General features: G+C 38.1%; 3 protein-coding genes and 1 long non-coding RNA gene across 7 annotated transcripts in view; 2 read left to right on the forward strand and 2 right to left on the reverse strand.

Moving 5' to 3' along the window:
• Nucleotides 1-1,342, reverse strand: part of LOC125878965 (uncharacterized) — a 35,899-nt gene extending 34,557 nt beyond the window's left edge. Inside the window, exon 1 of the long non-coding RNA XR_007447819.1 lies at nt 1,237-1,342. This is a non-coding gene — a long non-coding RNA (uncharacterized LOC125878965). The remainder of the gene's footprint in view (nt 1-1,236) is intronic.
• LOC125878964 (interferon-induced protein 44-like) overlaps nt 1-1,793 on the forward strand; it is a 39,709-nt gene extending 37,916 nt beyond the window's left edge. For both annotated transcript variants that reach the window (XM_049560511.1, XM_049560510.1), the window contains 3 exons: nt 501-672; nt 795-895; nt 1,052-1,793. In XM_049560511.1, coding sequence (XP_049416468.1) covers nt 501-672; nt 795-895; nt 1,052-1,213 — 435 coding nt within the window. In that variant the 3' untranslated portion in view covers nt 1,214-1,793. The remainder of the gene's footprint in view (nt 1-500; nt 673-794; nt 896-1,051) is intronic.
• LOC125878962 (interferon-induced protein 44-like) overlaps nt 1-9,931 on the forward strand; it is a 48,538-nt gene extending 38,607 nt beyond the window's left edge. For 2 of the 3 annotated variants that reach the window (XM_049560509.1, XM_049560508.1), the window contains exons 2-8: nt 6,106-6,156; nt 6,290-6,323; nt 6,530-6,728; nt 7,185-7,334; nt 8,637-8,808; nt 8,931-9,031; nt 9,188-9,931. In XM_049560509.1, the coding sequence (XP_049416466.1) occupies nt 6,108-6,156; nt 6,290-6,323; nt 6,530-6,728; nt 7,185-7,334; nt 8,637-8,808; nt 8,931-9,031; nt 9,188-9,349 (867 nt within the window). In that variant the 5' untranslated portion in view covers nt 6,106-6,107 and the 3' untranslated portion in view covers nt 9,350-9,931. Of the gene's footprint in view, nt 1-5,443; nt 5,483-6,105; nt 6,157-6,289; nt 6,324-6,529; nt 6,729-7,184; nt 7,335-8,636; nt 8,809-8,930; nt 9,032-9,187 lie in introns of those variants that run through there. The other variant, XM_049560506.1, reaches the window with a different exon arrangement.
• Nucleotides 9,932-13,367: 3,436 nt separating this feature from the next.
• Nucleotides 13,368-16,599, reverse strand: LOC125880051 (interferon-induced protein 44-like). The gene is made up of 9 exons (XM_049562283.1): nt 16,462-16,599; nt 16,239-16,293; nt 15,554-15,595; nt 15,394-15,427; nt 14,940-15,138; nt 14,608-14,760; nt 14,309-14,480; nt 14,110-14,210; nt 13,368-13,993 (listed from the first exon to the last, which is right to left on the reverse strand). Exons 3-9 carry the CDS (start codon nt 15,591-15,593, stop codon nt 13,832-13,834), a joined length of 861 nt encoding a protein of 286 aa, XP_049418240.1. The 5' UTR covers nt 15,594-15,595; nt 16,239-16,293; nt 16,462-16,599; the 3' UTR covers nt 13,368-13,831.
• Nucleotides 16,600-18,892: the final 2,293 nt, after the last annotated feature.

The raw sequence follows: 18,892 nt of genomic DNA on the forward strand, positions 1-18,892 counted from the left end.
GAGGAGTTTAGTGAGTTTGAGAAGAAAGTGAGAAAAAAAAGAAAAGGGTCAACGTCATGACCCCTGTCATAAGATGATTTCTGCATTTGGATCTGCGCTAGTCTGTAAGATAGACTGATGAAAGAGAGCCAATGTGTGTATCCTTGAGATCTGACAAATGCATTTTTTTACCTCATTCCCTAACTACCACGGCAAGAAGTCTTCTTCTTTCCTGCCTTTGCATTTTTGCATTTCTGATACATTACTGCCACCTGTAGATCAGGGGAAGAATGTGAATGTGTGAAACCAGCATGCACATGGGTGCACATGTGTGTCGTCATTTGCATGAGACAAAACAGGACCCACACTATTTCAGTAACTGCATTATTTCAGGTCATAAACTCCACAGGGTACCTTTAAGTTATCCTTTTTTTCTCACTATTTTGCATGAAACATTTTTTTTTTAAAATACATTGCATTGCTCAAACAAAACATTATTTGACTGCATTCTTATTGTCTAGTTCAATCCCACACAACGGTTGAAGGAGGGTGATAAAGGCTACAGGTCATCTCCCACTCTGAATGACAGAGTTCACGTTCTGGTTTGTGTCATTCCTGCTGACCAACTATCTATAATGAGTGATGAAGTGGTGAAGAAGATGAGAAAAGTGCGACTGACAGCCAGTGAACTGGGTAAGAGCAGACAGCACATAGTTATTACTCTGTGTGGAATAATGGTGCCAGGTTGGGTTTTATGACTCAAAATACCAGCAAAACAAATGCTTAAAATACTGATTAGGTTTCTGTGTTGACAGGTATTCCCCAACTGGCTATTCTCACCAAAGCTGATATAGCCTGTGCTAAGGTGAAACAAAATCTAAACAATGCCTATAAGAGCATCTACCTGAAGAAACAGGTAAGTTTGTATTTGGGTTTTTTAAAATCATTTTTAGACTTTTAATGTTAGAATTTAATATCCAACTTCAGTTTCAGTATTTCCAAACAAAAATCTTGTGTGTTCATCACTCTGTGATTTACTGATGAACTAAAATACTGTTCCTTCCAAACTCAGGTCGACAAAGTAAACACGTTGCTGGGCATTCCACTAAACAGCATCTTTCTTGTGAAGAACTATGATCCAGATCCCAACATCAATGATGACATGAATGCACTGATAATGAACGCACTGAGACAGATGATTACCTTTGGAGACGACTTCCTCAGCGACCTCTAGACCAACATACTACTGACACAAACCTTGATCAAAGCATGAAAACAAAAAAGAAAGTTTGATGAATTATGCAGTCTTTGTGTATCTTCATGAATCATTTTTGGCTTCTAACCTCTCCTGCACAGTGTTACATTCGTATACACATGTATGTAAGTAAGCTATGTTAAACATTAGGTATTCTGTAAACGCATGCACAGCAGCCAGTCTGCAAAGATGGATAATCATAAAGCAGCTCTTCTCACTACAATGTAAGAAGAGACAAAAAAGTATTATATTTCAATGCACAAGTTGAAGGAACTGACGGGAAAACATTTCACTGGAGTGTTATGATTTGATGTGGCAATTGATTGAATGATTGATTGATTCATTCATTCATTCATTCATCAGTTGACACTAATATATCAGTACTATGTCATCATGTGAGGCTTCACTGCATGACTTTTAGTTGAGTTTAGTAGATGAAATTCCTGAATAAAGTATATGTAACGTGTTCAAAACCTGGCTTTGCAAAAATGATGTATGTTTGTACTGTGTAAGATTCAATGAAAGACACTGAAATAAATAAACATGAATAAATACACAATATTGTTATTTGACCATTATGTGAAATAATCCAACAGATTTTATTATATAGGTAGTTATGATGAAATAATATTCTATCCTTCCTTTTTCACAGTATCAGAGTTCACTGGAGGTCATTTTTAAAGACAATATTAATTTGATGTTATTTTTTTATTTTTCAGTTTCAGCAGATTTAATTTCAAAATGCTATTTCTCCAAAGTCTGTTTTCATTTCACCAAAGCCCTCTCTTCCCCTCCTTGGACGGACCACACCCATCTTTGAACATTGCCTTCATTGTGATCTCAGGTGCATATCTGTAAAGTTTCCTGAGCCGGGGTGTAAAGTTGGGTGGGCAATGGTCCCATACCCTCCTTCTATCCCCTACTCCTAGCCCCCTTGTTCAGATCACACCCATCTTTGAACTCGACCTTAACTTTGATCGCTATAAACCTGCAAATTTTAGCGACTGCATCTTGTATAGCTGTAATGCTATTGTCTCGAAAATAAATCTGTCAACAGACAAGACACCAGAACACCTGCCAATATACTCAAAATGGTTTCTGTGGTAGTTCCTGCTACAGTTGGTGTCACCTGGACCATGTTAAACCATTATGACACACGCACATACTGACGAGCTGAAAACATCACCAGCCGTCACAACGTTGTCGTGGTTGTTAGATATTTAGTGTGTCATCACACTGTATTTAAGAAAGCATAGACGATCACTACTTTTCCCACATATCATCATACAGTTTTCAAAAATGAAATTCACACACTGTACGCAATTGTTGTGGCAGCCATAAAGTACACTGAGGAAATGCAATAGCTATGTGAGTAAAATAAATGCATTTATCACTTGTATTCAGTGGATTACTTGATGGGATGTGTCCACATGCTTTTTTCCCCCCAGTGCTGGCGTCTTTTTTTAAATTAATGTAATTTTCTTATAAGAAAAGAGCGCTCCAATGTTTTTGTGCGACCACCTCGAGTATTAAAGTAAAAAATCTCAGAACTTTTCAGAAAGGCACTGGTGATGTCACCAGCCACACCTGTTCAGGCAACCAATCACATGGGGCGGGACTTGTCACCCTGGCAACCAAGAAACCAAGAAAATGGAAGAGAAAGTTATTTTGGCTGTGTCCATGTATCCCAGGCTTTATGATTTGTAAGACAAAAACTATCACAAGAAAGAAGGATTACTGATCTATACAGTATGTTGGTGCCTTCATGCTTTTAAGAGGATAATTTCATTTTTCAGCTAGAACCCATATATGTGTAAATGCTTTAGATAAGCTGATGGATTTTATTCTCCTTTTTTGGTGAAACAATTTCCGCAGGCTGATAAAACCTCATGCTCTAACATGCTGACTTTGCTGCATGCTCGGTTTGTAATACAGACTTTCTATTAGAACGATTGTAGTCTCTGAGTAAAAGCCAGAACAACCCCTGACAACCAAATCAGCACTTTCTTTCTTCAAAAGAGTGCCCCTTAAATGACTTATGGAAATATCTGTTCTTAACCTTTGGTTTTCTGCTTTGGTAAACTGTGCTTCATCTGCTGAGTGTGGTTTTTAATAAATTACAGTATTAACAGTAGGGCTGGGTTAAAATAATCGATTCATCTGATTCAAATCGATCGTCACTGGAATGACCCGATATCGATTCGTAAAATCCGAGATTGATCTTTTAATATGCACTTTTTCCCACGGATGTGTGAAGCTTTAACACTGGTAGGAAATGAGCTGCAGCACTAAGTCATGAATGATCATAGTTTATCAGCTGCTCCAGTTCCCCTTTTCTCTGAAACACATATCAGAACAGGAAACACAGCTGCCCACAAGGCCGCTGTGAGTGAGTCGCTTCTGCTACACACATTTCACGAGACGCTCTTTGTTTCCTTTCACCTGCACATTGTCACAAGGTCATGTCTGGTGCATCTGCTATCGAAAGGTCATCTCAGGTGCATCTACTGATATTTTCTACTCAAGCAGCCACGTTCCTCTGCACTTGTCCTCTTATTATGCAAACTAGTACTTTATGCAACTGTTAGTCGGAACGGGTGTGCGTTCAATAAATGTACTATTTACATTTTCCTTCACCCTATCAAATATTCAATATCAAACATCAAGAAAAGTGAAAGTTTGTTTTATGTTACATGTTTTGCTGGAAAATTAAAGTAAAGGCAGGAGGAAATATTCCCTCCCTTTCTCCCTGTCATTGGAGCCACCCCACTTATCAACAACAAACAGTCCAATAGACTTGGGGGGTATTCCAGAAAGCGGGTTATGTGAAAACTCAGAGTAAGTTAACCCTGAGATGAGGGAAACTCTGAGTTATCCGTTCCAGAAAGAGAGGTAACTGAAACCCTGAGTCAGTCACCATGGTAACAGACTCTGTGAACCTAACCTGCTCGCTGACAGGTTTTCTTCAATAAACCCTGAGTTTTTCTCTGTCTCCTCCCTCTTACACGCTGTTTCATTTCCTCATTCATTCAGTCTGTGTCAAAGCTTGTATCGAAGCGCATTAATTAGCGGAGATTTACCGTCTGTCACAGTCTAAGTCTATTTTTTATAACACTGCACAAGGACCAGACTGTCAGTCTGTTAGAGCAGCTCCCAAATGTTTATTGCACATAATGTGTAGGTCTAATTATTTAAATTTTAAAAATCGGTATGAAGCTTTAGACACGTAGTATCAGTGACTAATGATCTCTGTCACTGATGTCATTGGTCGCACTGATGGAACATAATTCCTATAGCCTAATATTGGGGATTATATGTTAATATTTCTGAGTGAGCAATGGTGCAGCATTTCACTGTCTTTAAATTTACTACATTTGTATCTGAAATTAAGTCACTGAATGCTGTTGAGTCAAGATACAAATAGATGTGCAACATTTTCAAATCTACTGTATTTTAACCTCAACGTCTTTTCAGGTGCAAATCACCAAACATATTATTACTGGGTCAGACTGTGAGTTTACGGTCATGTCTTTATGTCTTTGATCTATAGCCTAGCCTATATGTTTTAAATCTTCCTATTTTTCAGTTGCTGCCTCCTGTGTTTTCCCCATCAAATTAAATCTGAACAAATATATTATTATATATTATTAATATAATGTAATGTATCGACAGCCTGATACACAGTCAGATTCCATCACTTCATCTTCATTAAGGAAATATAAGTCTGATAAATGATGAATAAACAGACAACACTGAATAAAACTTTTTTATTAACTTTATGGTTAACTTATTTACACTTTCCTCGCTCTGACTCAGGCTCTTCTTTTAAAGATAAACGTGCACTGTCTGCTACACATGCATTAATATCTCTACATCCACTGGATTAAAATGGAGGCACTGTGTTTTCTTAACCTGTTGCCATGGTGAATCATGGAGTCGGAGCTCCATTGATGATGGCTTTTTATTGTCGGTTTAACTCAGAGTGAACATACTCAGCGTTGACTGAACTAACTCAGATCAGCTGTTCTGGAACTGGTAACTCAGAGTTTCCCATCTCAGGGTAAATCAACTCAGAGTTCAGGGTTAGACTCAGAGTTTGTTGAACCTTCTACCTGGAATACCCCTCTGGTAGATGAAGATTTCCTGTAAGTCATGTGGTTTGCTGAAAGTGAAAGCAAGAGGAGAACCTATAAAAAGATGCTCCTCTCAATACTGCAGTGTCACTGTGTCCAGAGCAGCTACATAAAGGTAAGAGCTTTCTGTTACGCCTGTCTTCAGTTTAATATGCTGTTCTGATTGGGAAGCAAAAGTGCACTTTGTTTAGTATGTGATGATTTGTGTGCTCAGTAACAGAATACAAATCGTAGTAGTATAGTTACTCTTATGGTGTTATTATTCTTCTTTTCTCAAAGTTGTAAATGTTCTGTAGAGCTAGAAATTGAAAGGAAATGAAACCTCAATCCTGAGTTTGACCTATTGTTAATGTTTTACTTATTTTATGTAATTGCTTCGATTCATTACTTGTCTTTTTATGACATTTATTCGATACAGAAAAACACTTTAATTATAGATATAATTCAAGTATTTCAAAGTATAGCCTCCAAATTTGGGGAAAAATTAATGGCTGAACTCTACAGTACAAAATACATAATTGTTATTAAGTAATGGTTTTACCTCTTTGTCTCCTGTTATCATTATCTAGTATGTAATTTATGTTATTTATGTCACGTTAAAAATAAAATAAACATTTTAATACTTAGATAAGAGTCTCCAACTTATGTTAGCTTTTGGTTTTAGGAAATGAAAGTAATTTCTCCAGATTTTCTTATTTGAATCCATGCACATTTACATGTAAATGTCCTTCTTTACAGCTATGGGGGGAGGAAATTCATCACCAAGTCCACCTCCAAGTCCACCTCCAAGTATGATATTCCAAATATTGCAAAAGTTATTTAAATCTTTAGAATGATAATATTTGTGAATAATAATTGAGGTGTTGAAATTAAAATACAGCTTTGTCTTACTGTGTGGTAACATATGTTATTTGCTCTTCAGCACTTTTGAGTACGCCATGGAGGAATCTGCCATGGTGAGTATTAATACATATAAAGTCTGTGTGGTGCCATTTTGGCCTCGATGTGTGGCTCTGCTCCTTGACATATCACTGAAGTGTTTTGTTGCTGTGTTGACTGGTTGATGTGTGCGACAACAGAGCAGCAATCACAATGTGGCTAATGGATTTAATAATAAAAATATCACAGTGTTTTAATGCAACGATTTTCCATCATGAAACAGGAACAAAGAGGAAGATCTCAATTTTGTGAAATCATTCAAACCGTGGAACCAAGACGTCAGTCATCTCAGAATTCTTCTCTATGGACCAGTTGGTGCCGGCAAGTCCAGTTTCATCAACTCTGTTGACACTGCTTTACAAGGCAGAATTGCCAGTCGAGCTCCAACAGATGCAATCTCTGGGAGAAGCTACACCACAAAGGTATTATTATTATTAATACTTATCAATAACTTGATGAAAGTGGATAAAATAGCATCTTGGATTGCTAACTACATTAATGCATTTCCTATGATAATCACAGTTTAGTTGCAGGTTTTTTTTTCAAACATTGCTTATGTGTTTAGAGTAAGAAAATAAAAAAAAACACATTAGGAATATACGAAATGGAGGAAGAAATTAGAATCAGCACAAACTAAAATAAATAAAATGTGTGCAGAAACAAAGTAATCCATATATACTCTGAGTGTTAACAGTGTTTAATTGATTAAAACCACCCAGAACAAAACTGAGCATTAGTGATATCAGTAAGATGGTGTGCCTGCACAGAGGGGAACTACAGTACCCCCCCACTCACAGCCTGTTCACCCTGCTGCTGTGTGGCAAGTGATACAAAGGTTTGTTAAAATAATGCAAATAATTGCACCTTCTGTTTAACAGTACAAAACTTACAAGATCAGAAAAGGTCAAGGGAGCCATTATCCTTTCGTCTTCAATGACATCATGGGCTTTGAGAAAGACACTGACAGAGGAGTTGATGTGGACGATGTCATACTGGCCCTGAAAGGACATGTGGAAGAAAATCACCAGGTACAGTCCTTTGAACTCTGACGTGATTAAAGAGGCCCTGTGGAGTTTTGTTGTGGGAAAAAAAAATGACATGTACATTCAGTCACTCAAACATACGTCAGGTCTCAGCTCGTGTACACAAGTTTGAGTCAGCATGGTCTTGCAGTGCAGCGCAGTTAGTCTGGCTGAGTTGGAAAATTGTGATTAGACCATTTTTTTTTTACTGACATCTAAATATTTGTAGCCACATAGTGTATTAATCACCTTAAAAATTATGGTCGCCACCACCTGTGCCCGGCTCTATCTGAAAGCATGGTTACATCATTTTACATGAAAACATCTTAAAAAACAAAGAAACACTCCCAACAGTGTAATTATTTAAATACTAGTAGCCTAGGTGATTAATTCGGACACAGAAGGTGTGTCTGTGTCTCCTCCACCACTTGTTATGCCCAAAATGAAGCAGACCTGATACGCACGGCCACGCACACTAATATGTAGGCTATTTTTTTTTCTTATTGTGTAATGCAGTGATAACAGATAAAGTGAAAACAGGTGTAGAGACATAATAATAATAACAACAATAATGATAATAATAAATTTAATTTTTTTTTCTTTTCTTGCTGTTGTAGCACTTTGAGATTTTTCGTTAAATATAAAGTGCGTTACAAATAAAATTTATTATTATTATTATTATACTGAAAAGCTGTATGAACAGCTGGATATGTGTGTGTGTCTGTTTGTTTGTTGTGTGCGTATGTGCGTGTGTGCGTGTGTGTGTGTGTGTGTGTCAGCATTGGATTGATAAATATTTTTAGGAAGTGAGGAGTTTAGTGAGTTTGAGAAGAAAGTGAGAAAAAAAAGAAAAGGGTCAACGTCATGACCCCTGTCATAAGATGATTTCTGCATTTGGATCTGCGCTAGTCTGTAAGATAGACTGATGAAAGAGAGCCAATGTGTGTATCCTTGAGATCTGACAAATGCATTTTTTTACCTCATTCCCTAACTACCACGGCAAGAAGTCTTCTTCTTTCCTGCCTTTGCATTTTTGCATTTCTGATACATTACTGCCACCTGTAGATCAGGGGAAGAATGTGAATGTGTGAAACCAGCATGCACATGGGTGCACATGTGTGTCGTCATTTGCATGAGACAAAACAGGACCCACACTATTTCAGTAACTGCATTATTTCAGGCCATAAAATCCACAGGGTACCTTTAAGTTATCCTTTTTTTCTCACTATTTTGCATGAAACATTTTTTTTTTAAAATACATTGCATTGCTCAAACAAAACATTATTTGACTGCATTCTTATTGTCTAGTTCAATCCCACACAACGGCTGAAGGAGGGTGATAAAGGCTACAGGTCATCTCCCACTCTGAATGACAGAGTTCAAGTTCTGGTTTGTGTCATTCCTGCTGACCAACTATCTATAATGAGTGATGAAGTGGTGAAGAAGATGAGAAAAGTGCGACTGACAGCCAGTGAACTGGGTAAGAGCAGACAGCACATAGTTATTACTCTGTGTGGAATAATGGTGCCAGGTTGGGTTTTATGACTCAAAATACCAGCAAAACAAATGTTTAAAATACTGATTAGGTTTCTGTGTTGACAGGTATTCCCCAACTGGCTATTCTCACCAAAGCTGATATAGCCTGTGCTAAGGTGAAACAAAATCTAAACAATGCCTATAAGAGCATCTACCTGAAGAAACAGGTAAGTTTGTATTTGGGTTTTTTAAAATCATTTTTAGACTTTTAATGTTAGAATTTAATATCCAACTTCAGTTTCAGTATTTCCAAACAAAAATCTCGTGTGTTCATCACTCTGTGATTTACTGATGAACTAAAATACTGTTCCTTCCAAACTCAGGTCGACAAAGTAAACACGTTGCTGGGCATTCCACTAAACAGCATCTTTCTTGTGAAGAACTATGATCCAGATCCCAACATCAGTGATGACATGAATGCACTGATAATGAACGCACTGAGACAGATGATTACCTTTGGAGACGACTTCCTCAGCGACCTCTAGACCAACATACTGCTGACACAAACCTTGATCAAAGCATGAAAACAAAAAAGAAAGTTTGATGAATTATGCAGTCTTTGTGTATCTTCATGAATCATTTTTGGCTTCTAACCTCTCCTGCACAGTGTTACATTCGTATACACATGTATGTGTAAGTAAGCTATGTTAAACATTAGGTATTCTGTAAACGCATGCACAGCAGCCAGTCTGCAAAGATGGATAATCATAAAGCAGCTCTTCTCACTACAGTGTAAGAAGAGACAAAAAAGTATTATATTTCAATGCACAAGTTGAAGGAACTGACGGGAAGACATTTCACTGGAGTGTTATGATTTGATGTGGCAATTGATTGAATGATTGATTGATTGATTCATTCATTCATTCATCAGTTGACACTAATATATCAGTACTATGTCATCATGTGAGGCTTCACTGCATGACTTTTAGTTGAGTTTAGTAGATGAAATTCCTGAATAAAGTATATGTAACGTGTTCAAAACCTGGCTTTGCAAAAATGATGTATGTTTGTACTGTGTAAGATTCAATGAAAGACACTGAAATAAATAAACATGAATAAATACACAATATTGTTATTTGACCATTATGTGAAATAATCCAACAGATTTTATTATATAGGTAGTTATGATGAAATAATATTCTATCCTTCCTTTTTCACAGTATCAGAGTTCACTGGAGGTCATTTTTAAAGACAATATTAATTTGATGTTATTTTTCAGTTTCAGCAGATTTAATTTCAAAATGCTATTTCTCCAAAGTCTGTTTTCATTTCACCAAAGCCCTCTCTTCCCCTCCTTGGACGGACCACACCCATCTTTGAACATTGCCTTCATTGTGATCTCAGGTGCATATCTGTAAAGTTTCCTGAGCCGGGTGTAAAGTTGGGTGGGCAATGGTCCCATACCCTCCTTCTATCCCCTACTCCTAGCCCCCTTGTTCAGATCACACCCATCTTTGAACTCGACCTTAACTTTGATCGCTATAAACCTGCAAATTTTAGCGACTGCATCTTGTATAGCTGTAATGCTATTGTCTCGAAAATAAATCTGTCAACAGACAAGACACCAGAACACCTGCCAATATACTCAAAATGGTTTCTGTGGTAGTTCCTGCTACAGTTGGTGTCACCTGGACCATGTTAAACCATTATGACACACGCACATACTGACTGACGAGCTGAAAACATCACCAGCCGTCACAACGTTGTCGTGGTTGTTAGATATTTAGTGTGTCATCACACTGTATTTAAGAAAGCATAGACGATCACTACTTTTCCCACATATCATCATACAGTTTTCAAAAATGAAATTCACACACTGTACGCAATTGTTGTGGCAGCCATAAAGTACACTGAGGAAATGCAATAGCTATGTGAGTAAAATAAATGCATTTATCACTTGTATTCAGTGGATTACTTGATGGGATGTGTCCACATGCTTTTTCCCCCCAGTGCTGGCGTCTTTTTTTAAATTAATGTAATTTTCTTATAAGAAAAGAGCGCTCCAATGTTTTTGTCACGACCACCTCGAGTATTAAAGTAAAAAATCTCAGAACTTTTCAGAAAGGCACTGGTGATGTCACCAGCCACACCTGTTCAGGCAACCAATCACATGGGGCGGGACTCGTCACCCTGGCAACCAAGAAACCAAGAAAATGGAAGAGAAAGTTATTTTGGCTGTGTCCATGTATCCCAGGCTTTATGATTTGTAAGACAAAAACTATCACAAGAAAGAAGGATTACTGATCTATACAGTATGTTGGTGCCTTCATGCTTTTAAGAGGATAATTTCATTTTTCAGCTAGAACCCATATATGTGTAAATGCTTTAGATAAGCTGATGGATTTTATTCTCCTTTTTTGGTGAAACAATTTCCGCAGGCTGATAAAACCTCATGCTCTAACATCCTGACTTTGTTGCATGCTCGGTTTGTAATACAGACTTTCTATTAGAACGATTGTAGTCTCTGAGTAAAAGCCAGAACAACCCCTGACAACCAAATCAGCACTTTCTTTCTTCAAAAGAGTGCCCCTTAAATGACTTATGGAAATATCTGTTCTTAACCTTTGGTTTTCTGCTTTGGTAAACTGTGCTTCATCTGCTGAGTGTGGTTTTTAATAAATTACAGTATTAACAGTAGGGCTGGGTTAAAATAATCGATTCATCTGATTCAAATCGATCTTCACTGGAATGACCCGATATCGATTCGTAAAATCCGAGATTGATCTTTTAATATGCACTTTTTCCCACGGATGTGTGAAGCTTTAACACTGGTAGGAAATGAGCTGCAGCACTAAGTCATGAATGATCATAGTTTTGGGAAGCTCCGACGTCACTGGCTCTTTTATCTGTAAGTCTTAACTTACTTTTTTACAGTTGGGTGTAATTTATTATACTGCTGTCTGTGCGCCCTGGCTGCTGTGCTACCTTTACGCACACACACACAAAAACACGGAGTAAAGACGCCGCAGTGGAGTTGTGATTTCAGGAATATGATTTATTTTATTAACATTTTCATTTTGTTTTCCAGTGAGATACTAAGTTTATATTGTGACTTTGCTATTTTAATATTACTGTTGCTGCTCTAGAAACGTTTAGTCATAAAATGTTCAGTTTTAATCCTGTTGTCAATTTATTCTTTTAAAAAATAATTCCTTGTAATTGTTACTCTATTAGTTCTCTGAGAATTTCTTTCACATACCAGCAAAAATTGGCACTGTAACTGAAAAATCAGCAGTCGAACTGATATCAGATCGAATCGGGACCCTTTGAATTGGAATCAAATCAATTCAGGAAATCAGTGGTGATGCCCAGCCTTAATTAGCAGCCTCTGCTGGTCATACTGAGTCATTACAGTCAGTACATTTTATCCCTTGGCCCTCTGGTAAAGACAGAACAAAGTGAAATGTCTGTAATAATGTGGAGGGGCCAGCCATGACAGTTACACTGCTTATTAAATTATGTTTGTAAAGAAAGAAATAGGCAGAAAAAAATTACATAGAACTATATTAAATACTGTAAAACTTCAGTTAATAGCCCAGGTTATTATTACTTAAATCACTGAAGTCAACAGGCCTATTTTTGGGACAGGCCTTTGAACACACACCAATTTATCCCGTTAAAACAATGCTCAAAACTTGTATGAATTTTTATTAAAAACACTTTTGATTCTTTGGATCTGAGGACCCATACGGACTAAAGGAATATGAATAACTTACAGGGTAATCGAGGAATGGACACCTAATTTGACCAACAACCCAGTTTTATACATCCGAAGAACTTCTATTACTGCTTGGCAACCAGACCAGGCCTCTAATGCAGACAACCCTTTATTTGTCAGAAGGTGTAGCCACAAACGGGCCAGTAAAAGGGACACTTACTTACACTTGGGTTTAGAGATGTCAGCTTGTGGCTGGATCACCTGAGACACATGCTAATACCAGGTAGGCTCGTAGACACACTGACGTGTAACAGGTGATGCAGTGTCAGTGAAAGTGTTGAAATGTTCAGAATTTAAACTTTTCATCCATTAATCTACATGGGCAAAAAAAGTTGGAAGTAGGAAAGATGCATGCCACCTCCTCCGTTTTACATAGCCCTGATTTAATATAATATGGATCTCTATGTTTTATTACAAATGCGTTCTTTATGATTTGGTTTGTCAATGATGACCATTCACTTTAAATGTGATTTGATTGGCTGCTACCTTGGCCTGGTCTCTCTTGTAAAAGAGATTTTCACTCCCAGTGGGACTTCCTGGTTAAATAAAGGTTAATTTATCATAATAATAATAATTATAATAATAAAATCAGCTGACTCTGTGTTGTGTTCACTGACAGCTCTGTCCTGACGACTCAAATCAGAACATTCTACATTAGTTTTACATTAGTTCTTATTAGTTCGACATTCAGTTCTGCGTTCATTATTTGCACAGTCTATGGTATGGACTAGTTGGAATGAAACGAAGGAAACTAATGACAAATTTTATTATGTTTGTTATTTATTGTGGTTTTACCTGAACAGCAGTACTGTAGCACAATCTTTCAGTGTAGAGCAGGTCCAAACACTCAAACAGAAATCACTGTCGGAACTAAAGATAAATGTAGCTAGTCGTCTAAAAACAAAGTCTATGCCCAGTTTTAACAGAGACGTTTAGCTTTCTTTTGACCTGTTTAACACCAGAGATTACCACCTGCATCAACAAAGCATAACCAACTACTTTATGATTCTAAACTCTAAGTGGATATTGAGAATGATCCAAGCCTGCTTTATGCACATCTAGGTTTTAACTACCTCCAGTTGATGCACAGCCTATTTATACTTTATCCAGCAAGGTAGAAGCGACACAACATACCATATAGCAGATACTGTATGCATTACATGCATGTAAATACAAGCCCTTTATGTCATTCCTGTTCACAAATGGACTTTTTTTCCACACTGTGATAAAGCCTCAGCAGTATGGAGGTCTACAGGCTGTTGACAAAATCCTCTCCAAAGTTAATGATGCGTCTCAGTGCGCTCAGTATCAGTGTATCAGTGTCATCGTCTGTGTCGATCTCTGAGTGGTAGTTCTTCACAGGAAAGATGCAGTACTCTGGAATACCAAGCGCCGCACTCAGTTCCTCCATCTAAATATGAAGAATTTGATATTTAAGGAATGACAGCAAAGAGCTGATCAAAGGAGATTTTTGTGTTACAATATTAGAATGACAAACTGCAAAGTCAGTCACCTTTATTAACTTACCTGTTTCTTCAGGTGCTTGCTCTTATACACGTTCTTTATGTCTTTTTTGACCTCTGGACAGGCTCTGTCAATTTTGGTGAGAATGGCCACTTGGGGAATTCCTGCGAATATAGGGCAGAATCTGAGTCAGTTAAGTTAATGTTTTTCAGGTTATTGGGTTAAATTTATGAAACCCAATAACTAACCCAATAACTCTTACCCATGTCTCTGGCTGCCAGTCTGACTTCCCTCATCTTTGCTACATGTTCATCACTCAGGATGTTCAATGTCTCAGCAGAGACGACACAAACCAGAACATGAACTTGGTCCTTCAGAGCGGGGTCTTTGTTGTAGTCTGGATCATTCTCGGATATTTTACTGAGAGGATTGAACTGGAAAACAAATTAGATCAAAGAATAAGTTTTGCATGTGTCTTTAATATCTTTAAATGAAAATATAAAGCTGGATTGTATTACTGAAAAATATCTAACAAAGTTTAATGAATTCAGTATATTTTACAGTATATCCATCTTTAATGTGTCCCATCATGGCCAGTTTGATGTCTTCCACAGAAACTCCTCTGTTGGTTTCCCTGTCAAGGCCCATGATGTCAGTGAAGGCAAAAGGGTAAAACGTCCCTGGTCCTCCTTTTTGGAATTTGTAACTTTTGTACTGTAACACAGAAAAGTGCAGTTATAAGGACAACAGTGCCACCTATTGAGTGATGGCCATATAGCAGTTTGTGTCTTGCTCATCAGTTTCATCACAACTAGTTGCAACACTGGTGCTCGCCTGATCTGTGTGGTGCAATTATCATAGCAGGTACATGTAGAAAATTCAGTGATTCATACTTTTTGGGTGAAGCTGTCGTGAGAGATTGCATCTACCAAAGCCCGACCAGTGACTCTGCCTTGTAAAGCGCTGTCAACACAGTTGAAGAAGCTGGACTTGCCAGAACCAGAGGGTCCATGAAGCAGAATTCTGAGCTGTTGGACCTCACTGTTATGAGGCTGATAATCATTCACATACTGCAGGTCTCTGTTTTTATGGCTGTTTAATAAAGAAAAGGTTAAATGTTACATTTACTTGTTTAAATCAGTTTTACATATGGTGTGCTTTACCATTACAGACACCCTTGAAATCAAACTATCGTGTCTCTCAGGCTGACAACAAAAAATAAACATAACAGCAGGCAGGCTTAACACATGACTGTGTGCAGTTGTACAGCTTTGGTTTTAAAAATAGTTAGCTGATGAAAAGCCATTAAACACCAGAGGCACCAAAACTATTAAACACATTACTCACCTCCATGGTATGTCCCTCCATGGCTCAGGAGAAGCTGAAGTGCACAAGTTGATGTAATATATAAGTTACATTTTAGGGGGAGAAAACTTCACATAAATTAAGAATGTGTCATTTACTGTTATTATCTTTTTTAGTTTTAAAAAATTTCTAAGTATCTTACTGGGGGAAGATGTGAACTGTCTTTTCACCCAATTCATCATTGCTACAATTAGATATTAAGGCAACATGTTAACAAGAAACACTTTATAGAACCACATTATTTATGCCAACCAAAATGAAAAATGTTAACAGAATATTGGAGACTTAATATTTCAAAATATTTAAGAAAGAAAGATAAAGCTTTTTTTATGTAGTGGTAATATTATTTAATATTAAAGGTAGGGTCTGGAGGATTTTCCAGTTGCTGTTTGTAAACACACATTCAAATTCGGCCCCTCCTATCAGGCTCAACTCTCCCGGGTGTACGGAGCCCGGAGGTACGGAAGAACATCAAAATACAGTTAAAGGGCAGGAGCTCTGCAAACAGAGTCACCACCACACATGAGTAGAAGCCCATAGGTGATGATTAAGCAGGATTTCATTTGTATATGTCTATATTTTGTTTTGTTTGAAAATCCTCCAGATCCTACCTTTAACACGTACACCATAACCCTTTGTGCACGCACACACACACACACACACACACACACACATGAAATTAAGTAGTGGTTTAAACACAGCAGAAAATTATATACTGTAGGTATAACAAATTTAACAGTTCTTTAATTGTGAAAACTTTTTACTTCAAAAGTAAATTTTACAGTCACATTAGTCGGTATCACAAAAAAAAAAAGAGAAATTCTTACCTTAGTTGCTGTGCCTGTGAAAAGGCGTGGTGATGGTTTACCTCCAGTAATACATCTGAAATTGAGAAATTAAGCTTTTTATACTGCAATCCAGGCTCCTTTTTATTACACTAACAAATTATGTGACTTTTGATCCACGGTCTGTTGAAGACAAATTAAAGCAGTTATTAATCATGAGCTTACGTTCCTAAACTAATGAAACGGAAAGACGTGGTTGGTATACCTGATGGTGTCCAGTAGCTGTTGATGCCTGTTTGGTGTTATCTTCTTGTGCATTTATGTGTTTTGTTTGAGGCCACGCAGCTTTTAATGTTTGTAGTTTCTTTCGGTTTCCTTTGGATCATGTGATTTAAAAGAATTGTCCTCTCTGACAGTAGACCGGTCCAGGTATGTGAGCTACAGGTGTGGTCGGGTGTGTCACATGTTTACCTAAAGCCTCTCATGAACCAAGTAACACTACTTGGACATGCAGTACTAAAATTTTGAAAGGCTGACAGAAAGTCCCTCCAGAATGCCCAGGCCCCACGCAAAGGTCTCAGCAGGTTCTTGGACACCCATGGGTCCATTAGAAAGCTGTGGAGGCACTGAGGTGACTGTCTGTGCAGGTGTCAATTTCAGTTTCTCCATTCTCAGTACTCTGTGCAGTGCCATGGCAGCACATCAACCTGAACTTTGCAGACAATGTTGCATATTTTCTCCATTACCTAACTTAGCCCCAGGGACTGAGCTCGGGAAATATGTCTCCAGTGAGCAGCAAGTGATGACAAACCAAACCTGCTCTGGTCCTTTGCACACCATCAAGCACTGCCTTAGTGTCCTAATGTCTGCAATATAAAGCAGCCCATCTCTAAGCAGTGGCATTAAAAGAGACTTTCATGTTAATGTAGAGTTTGCCCAGAAGAGTCAGGTACTTGACTTGTCTTGACTACTTGTCTTTAACATCACTGGCACTGCTATCAACTAATCATATCTCTCTGACGGACTTTAGTTCATCTCCATTGATAACTGCAAATCCTCCACTACTCCCCTCCCCAAGGTGTCCCCCAAGGTTCGATTCTCAGTCCCTTCCTCTTCATCCTGTACCTGTTCCCCCTTGGTCACATAATCTGCTGTCATGGTCTCCAGTTCCACTGCTTTGCCATTGATATCCAGCTCCTCATCTCCACCAAGACAATCTCCACTGCCACACACTTAACCCTGACAAACTGCATCAGTGAAATAAAATCCTGGCTTCAAACCAACTTGCTCAAATTAAACTGCAACAAATCTGAAATTATCATCATTGGACCAAAAGCACTCACCAAATCCACCCATAACTTCACACTCAACATCAACAGCTCCACAGTATCCACGTCCCCTCACATCCGAAATCTTGGTGTCACATTAAACACATCACCAAAACCTCAAGAACATCGCCCGCCCCCGTCCATCCCTCTGCTGCTCAGCTGCATAAACCCTCACCCACACCTTCATCATCTCTCGTCTGGACTACTTCAACAGTCTGCTCTATGGCTCATCTTCAAAAACCCTCAATAAGCTCCAGCATATCCAGAACTCTGCTGCTCAGCGAATCACTCACTCTCGTATCCATGACCACATCACCCATGTTCTCCATCAGCTCCACTGGCTCGCCATCCCCCAGAGAATCCACCTCAAAATCCTCCTCACAACATACAAAGCCCTCATCAACCAGGCCCCACCCTACCTGTCTGAGCTCCTATGTCATCACACTCCCACCAGCACACTCCCCTCTGCCACTCCATCGCTGCTCCCACCCCCTGGAACTCACTCCCCAAACCCATTCAAGACTCCCCCTCTCTCTCCATAGACTCACCTGTTCAATGCTGCTTTCAATCACTGACAGTTTCTTCTCCTCATCCCTTATTTGCTCTCTTGCTTATCTGTTGTTTTTTTCTGTTGTGTCCTTGAATTTGTAAAGCGTCTTTGAGTGCCTTGAAAAGTGCTATATAGGTGTAGTGTATGAGTATTATCTTAAATGCTGGGGTGACAGTGGTGAGGACATAAATAATGTCAAGAAGCTTGCAAGGTACAGCTTAACACCATTCAGGCTTCTTCACACATCACAACTTACTCTCACATCCCTGGAATTGTTCTAAACAAAGCATGGCTGCTGGGTTTTAGAGGAGGTCAGGACAGAGCTGTCAGTGAACACAACACAGAGTCAGCTGATTTTTATTATTATTGTTCTATTTATTTTTTTTAACCGTTATTTAAGCAGGAAGTCCCATTGAGATTGAAAATCTTATTTACAAGAGAGCAGCCAACGAAACCACATGTAAAGTACAACAAATACAACAAGAAAAAGAAAAAAGGAAGAAAAACAAGCACGTCACCACATTCTGTATGATATGGAAGCCCATTTCCGCCACTTCATGGAAAAAAATAAGATCTAATAACTCAAAATAATGAGAAACTAAGTCGAAATAATGAGATACTAAGTCAAAAGTAATGACTTACTAAGTCAAAATAATGAGATACTATCTCGAAATAATGAGACACTAAGTCAAAATAATGAGATACTTAGTCAAAATAATGAGACACTATCTCAAAATAATGAGATACTATCTCGAAATAATGAGACACTAAGTCAAAATAATGAGATACTATCTCGAAATAATGAGACACTAAGTCAA

Source organism: Epinephelus fuscoguttatus, linkage group LG19, assembly GCF_011397635.1.
Source record: "Epinephelus fuscoguttatus linkage group LG19, E.fuscoguttatus.final_Chr_v1".
Taxonomy (NCBI): domain Eukaryota; kingdom Metazoa; phylum Chordata; class Actinopteri; order Perciformes; family Serranidae; genus Epinephelus; species Epinephelus fuscoguttatus.